At 39.8% G+C, this 10,648-nt stretch overlaps 1 protein-coding gene across 1 annotated transcript in view; it reads left to right on the forward strand.

The window, feature by feature from the left end:
* Nucleotides 1-10,648, forward strand: part of kcnq3 (potassium voltage-gated channel, KQT-like subfamily, member 3) — a 133,153-nt gene that overhangs the window by 111,421 nt on the left and 11,084 nt on the right. The window contains exons 11-15 of the mRNA XM_051953914.1: nucleotides 6,231-6,430; nucleotides 7,778-7,883; nucleotides 9,930-10,061; nucleotides 10,140-10,235; nucleotides 10,377-10,464. Of these exons, the coding sequence (XP_051809874.1) occupies nucleotides 6,231-6,430; nucleotides 7,778-7,883; nucleotides 9,930-10,061; nucleotides 10,140-10,235; nucleotides 10,377-10,464 (622 nt within the window). The remainder of the gene's footprint in view (nucleotides 1-6,230; nucleotides 6,431-7,777; nucleotides 7,884-9,929; nucleotides 10,062-10,139; nucleotides 10,236-10,376; nucleotides 10,465-10,648) is intronic.

The raw sequence follows: 10,648 nt of genomic DNA on the forward strand, positions 1-10,648 counted from the left end.
GCAGCGGGTTCACAAAATACCACATGTGATCCGAGTATATGTACATCATGTAACATCTCTGAACTGTATCTGGCAGAACTTAAAGGCACTGGACTGATAGAGTCGAAGAAAGACGGTATTTCTTGTGGGGATTTCTTAAATTAGAGGGCAAGACAACAAAATGATGCAGTATTTACAGTCAGTGGAATGAAGTACTGCCTAACAAGCCCAACATAAAGTCATACCTACAGTTTTTACAACAACACTTTGTTATCTTGTCAAGAAATATATAGTCAATACTGAATGTAGTGTTAGAGGATACATGTAGTGTTAGAGGGTAACTGTAGTGTTAGAGGGTAAATGTAGTATTAGAGGGTAAATGTAGTACTAGAGGGTAAATGTAGTGTTGGAGGGTAACTGTAGTGTTAGAGGATAACTGTAGTGTTAGAGGGTAAATGTAGTGTTAGAGGGTAAATGTAGTGTTAGAGGGTAGATGTAGTATCAGAGGGTAAATGTAGTATGAGAGGGTAAAGGTAGTATTAGAGGGTAAATGTAGTACTAGAGGGTAAATGTAGTGTTGGAGGGTAAATGTAGTATTAGAGGGTAAATGTAGTATTACAGGGTAAATGTAGTGTTAGAGGGTAAATGTAGCACTAGAGGGTAAATGTAGTGTTGGAGGGTAAATGTAGTGTTAGAGGGTAGATGTAGTATCAGAGGGTAAATGTAGTATGAGAGGGTAAATGTAGTATGAGAGGGTAAATGTAGTATCAGAGGGTAAATGTAGTACTAGAGGGTAAATGTAGTGTTGGAGGGTAAATGTAGTATCAGAGGGTAAATGTAGTGTTAGAGGGTAAATGTAGTATCAGAGGGTAAATGTAGTGTTGGAGGGTAAATGTAGTATTAGAGGGTAAATGTAGTATGAGAGGGTAAATGTAGTATCAGAGGGTAAATGTAGTACTAGAGGGTAAATGTAGTGTTGGAGGGTAAATGTAGTATCAGAGGGTAAATGTAGTATGAGAGGGTAAATGTAGTACTAGAGGGTAAATGTAGTGTTAGAGGGTAAATGTAGCGTTAGAGGATAAATGTAGTGTTAGAGGGTAAATGTAGTATTAGAGAGTAAATGTAGTATTAGAGGGTAAATGTAGTGTTAGAGGGTAAATGTAGTATTAGAGGGTAAATGTAGTATCAGAGGGTAAATGTAGTACTAGAGGGTAAATGTAGTGTTAGAGGGTAAATGTAGCATTAGAGGGTAAATGTAGAGTTAGAGGGTAAATGTAGTATTAGAGAGTAAATGTAGTATTAGAGAGTAAATGTAGTGTTTGAGGGTAAATGTAGTGTTAGAGGGTAAATGTAGTATTAGAGAGTAAATGTAGTATTAGAGAGTAAATGTAGTGTTTGAGGGTAAATGTAGTATTAGAGGGTAAATGTAGTATCAGAGGGTAAATGTAGTACTATAGGGTAAATGTAGTGTTAGAGGGTAAATGTAGTGTTAGAGGGTAAATGTAGTATCAGAGGGTAAATGTAGTATCAGAGGGTAAATGTAGCATTAGAGGGTAAATGTAGTGTTAGAGGGTAAATGTAGTGTTAGAGGGCAAATGTAGCATTAGAGGGTAAATGTAGTATTAGAGGGTAAATGTAGCATTAGAGGGTAAATGTAGTGTTAGAGGGTAAATGTAGTATCAGAGGGTAAATGTAGTGTTAGAGGGTAAATGTAGTGTTGGAGGGTAAATGTAGTATCAGAGGGTAAATGTAGCATTAGAGGGTAAATGTAGTACAACTGTACGTAGAAAATTGAAAATGCGACAAATGTATTTCACCAAGAAACTGCAGCTTTTCAGAATAAAGGAAACGTCTTTTAGCGATTGTCAGACAATAAATTCCCAACAAACCCAATCCTAATCCTGCTAGTTGTAGCGTTTAGCTCAGAGGTAGTGGAGTAAATTGAGGGAATAATGGGTGTTCGGGAGTCAGAGATGTGGAAAAACTGAGTGACGGAGTGAAAAAAAAAGGCGACTCGCTGGGAAATTAGCGGCGTGACATTATCTTGTTGCTCTGAGCGAAGAGGTGGACGGCGGCCAGGAACGATGTCCGACGAGAGGCCGATAAGCCGGAGCTTTTATCTGGCGGCTCTGTGTGGTCCGTTCAACACTCAGAGAAAATTATATCCCGGCTGAGAGTCTGCCGTCAGAGAGTTGTTGTTGAAGCTGATCCAACCTGTGAGGAGTTTATAGAGGGTAGAACCAGTTTCTGTTGGAGGTATGAAGTATCTGAGTGCATTTACTGAAGTACCACAGCTGTATTTAATGGGTAGCTTTTTATAATGTAGATTTTAGATCATACATTATGGATTATAGATGACATGACCTGACAGTAAAACTTACTGCACCTGTCAAACCCAACTCATCACTGATGAGGTTTGCTCCTTTTTCCTCACTGTAGACAAATTTTTCCTTGATGTATCCTCATTTTACCTCAATATGTCCTCATTTTACCTCACAGTTTCCTCATTTTTCCTCAATATGTCCTCATTTTACATCACAGTTTCCTCATTTTTCCTCAATATGTCCTCATTTTACATCACAGTTTCCTCATTTTTCCTCAATATGTCCTCATTTTACCTCACAGTTTCCTCATTTTACCTCAATATGTCCTCATTTTACCTCACAGTTTCCTCATTTTTCCTCAATATGTCCTCATTTTACATCACAGTTTCCTCATTTTTCCTCAATATGTCCTCATTTTACCTCACAGTTTCCTCATTTTACCTCAATATGTCCTCATTTTACCTCACAGTTTCCTCAGTTTTCCTCAATATGTCCTCATTTTACATCACAGTTTCCTCATTTTTCCTCAATATGTCCTCATTTTACCTCAGTTTCCTCATTTTACCTCAATATGTCCTCATTTTACCTCACAGTTTCCTCATTTTTCCTCAATATGTCCTCATTTTACATCACAGTTTCCTCATTTTTCCTCAATATGTCCTCATTTTACATCACAGTTTCCTCATTTTTCCTCAATATGTCCTCATTTTACCTCACAGTTTCCTCATTTTACCTCAATATGTCCTCATTTTACCTCACAGTTTCCTCATTTTTCCTCAATATGTCCTCATTTTACCTCACAGTTTCCTCATTTTACCTCAATATGTCCTCATTTTACATCACAGTTTCCTCAGTTTTCCTCAATATGTCCTCATTTTACATCACAGTTTCCTCATTTTTCCTCAATATGTCCTCATTTTACCTCAGTTTCCTCATTTTTCCTCAATATGTCCTCACTTTTCCTCACTGTGACCTCGTTTTTCTCACTGTAGGATCCTTCATACTCAAAGTTTGCTCCTTTTTGCCCACTGTAGACAAATTCTCACTGGGTGCTCAGCTGCCCTCACCGTGTCCTCAGCTGGTGGAAGATGTTTCACCATGCTGAATGGATCTCCAACAACTTGCTAATCTGGTCACTGTTTCTGAGCCAGGCTGAATTCATTTTATTCATCCAGTAGCTTGAATTTTCCTTAAAACACTGCCTGCAGTTCAGACTAAAAACTCTGACTTTGGCTTTTCGATTGTGACGAGGAACTCTCGCTCGTGCTGAAGATTTATTTTTACAGAATGTTTTGATTGGGATGTCGGCTACGGTGAATCTGTTGAAATATCACAACTTTAAATTTAGATTTGGTTAATTTTCCCGATGTAACTGCACATCACACACTATACATCCAGAGGTGGTTGGAAAGTTTAAAATCTGATAAATATTGCTGTTTTTACAGCTTCTGTAAAAATATATAATTTATTTTTTGTCATTTTATGAATCAACTTCCACACAGAACTGCCATCCTCTGCCTGGTTGCAGCCTCTTAAATACGAAGATTTTCACACTTTTCATGGATTACAAAACCTTAAAATTTGATACCTTTGGATTTAAAAAAAACTACAGGTGACTCTCATGGACATTTGTCTAATTTTTGATAAATGACTAACCAGAAAATCATGAATAATAACCTGCACATCAACTAATAAAGAGAATAATTCTCAGCCGTATTGTTGATAAAATTCAGTGTCATCTGCGTAGAAACGTATCTCATCAGACAGAACTTTAGAGAACAACACAAACTGGACTCGCTTTCTGTTTAACCTCCAAACAAACTGGTTTAGATCTTCTATCAGCTCTGAATGACCGCTGTAATTTACTGGAATTATCTTTTGCTCTCGTCTGCAGCTTTGTGCATGTCTTGGGAAGCTGCAGGAGATAAGCGGCGTTATATTTTCCCCCGTTGTGTTTCCTCGTTTACACAGATCCACGGGATAATCACATCCCATTTTCTGCTCTTTATGCGGCCGAGCAGCGGCCAGAAAGAGATTCCCTGGTCCTCTAAAGCTTCCCATTCTGCGGCCTCTCAGCGCCCATACAGGCCACATAGAGGCTCATATTGTGTGTCGGCTGTGGGAGCTAAGTCGCTGAGAACGCTCCACGTTTCGGAGGCCTGGTTGGGGCTGTTTTCGGCTCCGGTTACCCTCCTCGCTGCCTCCTCCAGGAGTCTTATTTTACCCTCTGTGCTGCCAAATATTGTCAGCCGTCGGACAATAAAGGAGAGCGATCTCCTCGCAGCGTGGCCAACGCCGAGGCAGCGGACCGAGGAGAACTTCTCCGGGAGTCGAAACTCTGACTCGAGAAGTTGTGCGGGGAAAAAACGACTCCAGAAATAGTTCCTGCTGAGGAATAACTCAGACAGAAATGTCAGATCCAAAGCCATTATTCCAGAGAGTGTGTCACGTTTTCACTTGATATTGAAACTGAGCGCTGGTGGGAAAAAGTGTTTTAAAAAGTTGTAAGAACTTCAAAAAACTTCCAGCTTTGACCCGAATGTTTAAACGTCTTTGAATCAACTGTCTGAGCTACTGTCATATTTTCACTCACTGTGGGCTCATTTTTACTCAAAGTTTGCTCGTTTTTACTCATTGTAGACAAATTTTTCCTCACTTTGTTCTCCTTTTTCCCACTGTGTCCTCATTTTCTCATTTTCGTCACTAAAGGCTCATTTTCCCTCCTTGTAGACGTTTTTCTCTCTGCAGGCTTATTCTTTCTTACTGTCGATTTATTTTTAGTCACTGTGGTGTCCTGAATGTCGATACAAACAGAACAACCACGAAGAAGGAAAGACAACTCGGAAATGTCTTCTGTCAGTAGGACACAGTTAGAATGATGGAAATTGTGAAAAAAAAACAAAAAAAAGTTAAATTTCTTGGATTCTTGATTGAATAAAGCTGAAATCGACACGTGCAACATTTTTCCAAGTACCCGCAGTATTACCAGTATTAGGGGATGCTATATATATGTTTAACCATATGAAACTATATTTTACATTTTTACAGCCTCTACAAACTTGGCATTTTCCGTGCAACTCTGCTCTGCTGTAGAAAGACGTTTCACGAAGCTGAATGTATCTTCAACAACCTGCCATCAAAAACTCTGAATGATTGTCACATTACTTTTGGTGCAAACACTCTACTTCTGGCTAGAATAAAGTCGTTGTGATTAGTAATATTACAATTTAATCTTAGATTTGGTTAATTTTGCCAACCACATCACACATGAGTAATTCAAAGACTGTCATAAGTTGAAAATCTCACAATTCCCTACGTTTTCACAGTAAATGGCTCTGATAAATGGTGTAAAATTAACGGGTTTCAGTAATAAAACAGTCATCACATGGATGCCTTTAGATCTCCAAAGCAAAAGAAATCAACATTTTATGAGAAGTTCACCTCAAAGATTTCCAGCTGTGGAAAGACTTAACTAAAATAATTACAGCTGGGAAAAAAAGCACTCTTGATTCTTTTTACATTGACAGAGCAGCTGAAAACGACCTTTACAGGGATGTTTCTAAGCCTAGATGTTGCAACTTCATGAAAGTTCTTGCAGTTAATTGGTGCTAAAAGATCCGTCTTTCGACCTACATTGGGTGTAACTCTGTAGATCAAAGTATTCTTTCTGAATCAAGGATGACAGACTGACAGCATCAAAGGGTTTCTGGTTCTTTGACTATTGACATCTCTCCAATGGAACCCCTTTATCTTTATAATAAAGCAATGCTTTTCTACTTTTCCAACAGAACACATGTAACAGGAAGTGACATTAATTACTAGGGCAACAAAACGTTCTTTATTTTAGAGATAAACTGGTCTTTGGTAGAACTCCTGCTCGCTGCTGCTTCTTCATTCTGAATGTTTCTCTCTTCTGTCCCACTGCAGCCAGAAACTGAGTTTGCTGGAGCGAGTTCGCCTTCCCAACGCCAGACCGTCGGTGGGGTCGGGAAAGAAGCTCAGCGGTAACGCCGAGTCCATCGAGGAGAGTCCATCCAAGGAGCCCAAACCGGCCGGCTTCAGTAACCGCGAACGTTTTCGCACCGCCTTCCGCATGAAGGCCTACACGCTCCGCCAGAGCTCCGAAGGTACCGAACTCTGGACAATAGGTCATTTAAAACAGCAGAGCTGAAGTGCTTTCAAAAGAGAACATTGATTTACCAGCAAGTTGAAGTTCTGGTTGATGCTCGGTCTTCAGGTCATCCTAAGATCTTCAGTAAAAAGAGCTTCTTCCAAACTGATGAAGGTGGAACATCTTCAAGAACCAAAAAATGAGAAGTCTGGTTGCTTTTAACTAAAACGCTGAGCATTAACAAGTTAAAATATTAAAGATGAAACTCATCAACATTAGATTTACCTTACTAAATAAAAAGAATAAAATTATTATCCCAAAGGTATATGTGAAGAACCCAGCAAATCCAAAGGTCTAAAACAGGGGGGTCAAACTCATCTTAGTTCAGGTTCCACATTCAGCCCCGTTTGATCTCCAGTGACCACAAAAATCAGAGCATAACCTATAAATAACCACAACTCCTTATGTTCAATTTTTTTAGTGAAAAAATGTACAGTCTGAAAATCTTCACAATTAAGGAATGATCAAAAACATCATGAACAAACTGAAATTTCTGAAGAAAAATAAATTAAATTTCATCCACATTCATCCTCAGTTTATCGTTTCCACATTAAGACTTCCAGATCACAGAGTGTCTACAAAGGAACACAACATTTAGTCACCTGGAACTGAACGATATAGTGTTGTATTTTGTGATCAAAAAGACAAAAAAACAACAAAATATTCCAAAAATGAAACACAAAATGACAAAAAAATGGACAAACAACACAAATGAGACAAAAAGGAAACACAAATCGACACAATTGAGAAACAAAATGACAAAAACATGAGGCGGACGACAAAAGTCAGACAAAAAACAAAAACAAGACAAAATATTACAAAAACGAGACACAAAGCCACAAAACAGACACAAAATGACAAAAACGAGACAAAAAGCAACAAATTAAGCGAAACACAAAGTGACAAAAGTGAGACAAAAAAACACTAGCAAGAGAAAAAGAAACACAAAACAGCAAAAGTTAGACAAAAAACAAGACAAAATATGACAAAAATGAGACACAAAATGCGAAGAAAGCAATGAACAATTTAGTATTTTACTTTATGATCACAACAACTTGTCATGATCTAGAAATTATTTTATAGTTTTACTAATTTACAATCTGCAGTTAATGTCTTTGCTGTAGTTTTTACACTTTAAGGGCCGGACTGGACCCTCTGGAGGACCGCTTTTGGTCCGGGGGCCGCATATTTGACACTCCTGATCTAAGCTAAAGGGTTGGATGTGTTCGGCCTAAATAAAAAATGTTCCTAACTTCTGTTTCATAATGCACATGTTTTATAATTGTGTTTTGTGGTGTTGCAGATGCCGGAGCTCTGGCAGATCCAGCCTTAGAGGAGCGGGGTTTTCCCCCAGACATCCTCCTTGAGGAGATGATCCCAACGCTGAAACTGGTCATCAGGGCAGTCAGGTCAGCGTCTGGTCCACGGAGGTCCTTTAAAGTTCCAATGAAACGGCATTTTACAGGCGCAAGTCGTAAGAGTTTGACAGGGAAATGGATGGCTGTGCCTGGTTCTTACAAAACGACTTACCTTCTGTTGCATTTAGTTCTTTTGTTGCTGCTGAAATACAAAAACAGTGGAAAACTCCAAACTACCAGGCTACATGCAATGCTAGAAAAAAATGTAGCGTACAGTCTGTCAAACATAGCCGTTCTGACACACAATCCTCTGCACAGTTGTGGCAGTAGTTTGTCACAGTTGTTGAAATAGTACTTGGTCCAAGGAAGCCCCAAAGAGCAGCTGATCATCTTGTTTTTGCTGATCCCCGGTAGTTCTTCAAAGGGTTCAACATGACCTCATGCTGCAGGATTACACCCACACATGCTGACTGGTAAATCTATAGGCTGCACCACTGACATAATGCAGGAATTCAATCTAGTGTGAGGAGCCGGCGAGATGAGTGATTAACCCTGTGAAAGTGCTGCTTCCTTCCACTCCATTATGTCGGGGTTGAATGGGGTCTCTGAATGGGATGCTCTGACCTGGAGGGTTTCAGTTTCAGCGCCCAAGACTTTCTGCCAAACAGCGGAGCGGCAGAGTCGGCTGAAAGAAGGAGCTCTGCAGGACAAAGGATGGAGCTCAGTGGGTGGCAGCAAGGTCTGTAGGTCGAGGGCCTTTCTAAGATCCCAAAAGATGTCGGGGTTCATCCTATCTGCAAGGAAAGTCAGTGGATTTCTGTGCTGTTTGACGAACAGAGTTTCACAAACACTCGGTTGCTTTGTAGTTTGAGTGTGAAGTGGTTGGCTGGGGTTTGATTACACCGGGTTGTAAATGGGTCACCGCCCCTCTTAAAGAAGGACTTGTTGGGTTTTGTTCATGAGTGAGATTAAGGTGAAGCTCTCAGTTTGTCAGTTGGTTACAGACAGTTTCTACCCTCAAACTTTAAGTCAGGACTGAAAAACTGACGTCACACGCAACTAAAATGACCTCGTTTACAGATCCAAAGAGGACGTCTTTGGTGTCTCCTTGGTTTTATGGGCATCTTCAGCTGGTAGGAGGGATTATCTAACATACCAGACCTGGGAACATCTTGGGATCCCCTCGAAAAGGCTTTTCACAAACCTTGTCCACACTAATAACGACATTTTGCAAATTCTTTCGACATATTTTGCCATTTTATGTTGGTTGAACTGATTTTTTTCCCTGAATACCCACTAAACTACAGATTAAATGCTTTAATTTGTGCGTATCCAGACATACACAGTTTAATACTTCCAAGTCCGCAGTTTAAAGTCCACAGAACCAGCAAAATGACAGAATGTTCTTGTAGAAACAGAGTTCTTCATGCATCTTCCAGTGCAACAGTACACATTTCAGTACAAAAAAAGAGAGAATTAGCACACTGCTCACTTCAAATCTTTTAATTGTGCAAACAGATGAATGTTTTAGTACTTCTCTGGTGTTTGATGCACCTTACCTAACCCTAAATATACTAAACTTAACCCTACCCCCACCCTACTAACCCTACTAACCCTAACCCTGCTAACCCTACTAACCCTAACCCTGCTAACCCTACTAACCCTAACCCTGCTAACCCTACTAACCCTAACCCTTCATACCTGTTAGAATGTTTGTAGGGAGGTATATTGTAAAATAATGACTGTATGGACAGGTTCTTTTATGATACAGTAGGAAAATGTCAAGAAAAAATGTTTAGGTTACAGGTACAAGGTAAATCAAAGATGATTATTTTGACTGCATGAAACAAACTGATGATGTTAAGTTCCCATCAAGTTAAGACCACTAATCTTGAGCATTTACCATATATTTGATACCATATATAGATTTGTGTGATTGTTGTGTAAAATATCTGACTTTTTCCCCCTAATTCCTGAGGAAACCATGCATAGACAATGCCAGTATGTACAGAAGGTCTTCACCATTAACAGATGTCACTGTTTGGTCAAATGTTGCTTCATTGTTTAGGTTTTGAATTCAAGGTCTCTGTTCCACAGGATCATGCAATTCCTCTTGAACAAGAAGCGGTTTAAGGAAACTCTGAGGCCTTACGATGTCAAAGATGTGATCGAGCAGTACTCTGCCGGACACCTGGACATGCTCTGTAGAATCAAATACCTCCAGACAAGGTGAGCAACAACACCAAAGACTAGACGGTTTCTATGAGTGACGCAAATGTCAGCTCATCTTCTTTGTCTTCCGTTAAGGATCGACATGATTCTTGCACCTGGACCCCCCCTCACCCCAAAACACAAGAAAACTCAGAAAACGCCCTTTGCCTACCCGTCCAATCAGTCGCCCAGGTACCGGTCACAAACACACTCAATACACGAGACAAAGGAGGTTCCACGAAATTGCTAACTAGCATTATTCGTTGTCATTGCTGTGATCTTTCTAACAAATGTCTGTGCAGTCCACATCTACCCAGTGTCCTTTTGTTCCAGGCATGAGTCCTACCTAGCCAAAGCCACCTCCATGCCAGATGCCGAAGACCAAAGCATGATGGGTAGATTTGTCAGGGTGGAGAGACAGGTGAGGATGACACCTAAACATCCAAAACCATTGATTGTAAAATACACCTGAACCAAAAAAGACTTTTCCACCTGATAGCAGTTTGATTTGATCGGCTGTAATCCAAAATTCAGTCTGCACTTTTAATAAGGAAAAAAGAACTGAACTGTATCACTCCCTAGCTGCACTCACCAAATTTGTCTCT

Source organism: Acanthochromis polyacanthus, chromosome 9 (genome assembly GCF_021347895.1).
Source record: "Acanthochromis polyacanthus isolate Apoly-LR-REF ecotype Palm Island chromosome 9, KAUST_Apoly_ChrSc, whole genome shotgun sequence".
NCBI classification, from domain to species: domain Eukaryota; kingdom Metazoa; phylum Chordata; class Actinopteri; family Pomacentridae; genus Acanthochromis; species Acanthochromis polyacanthus.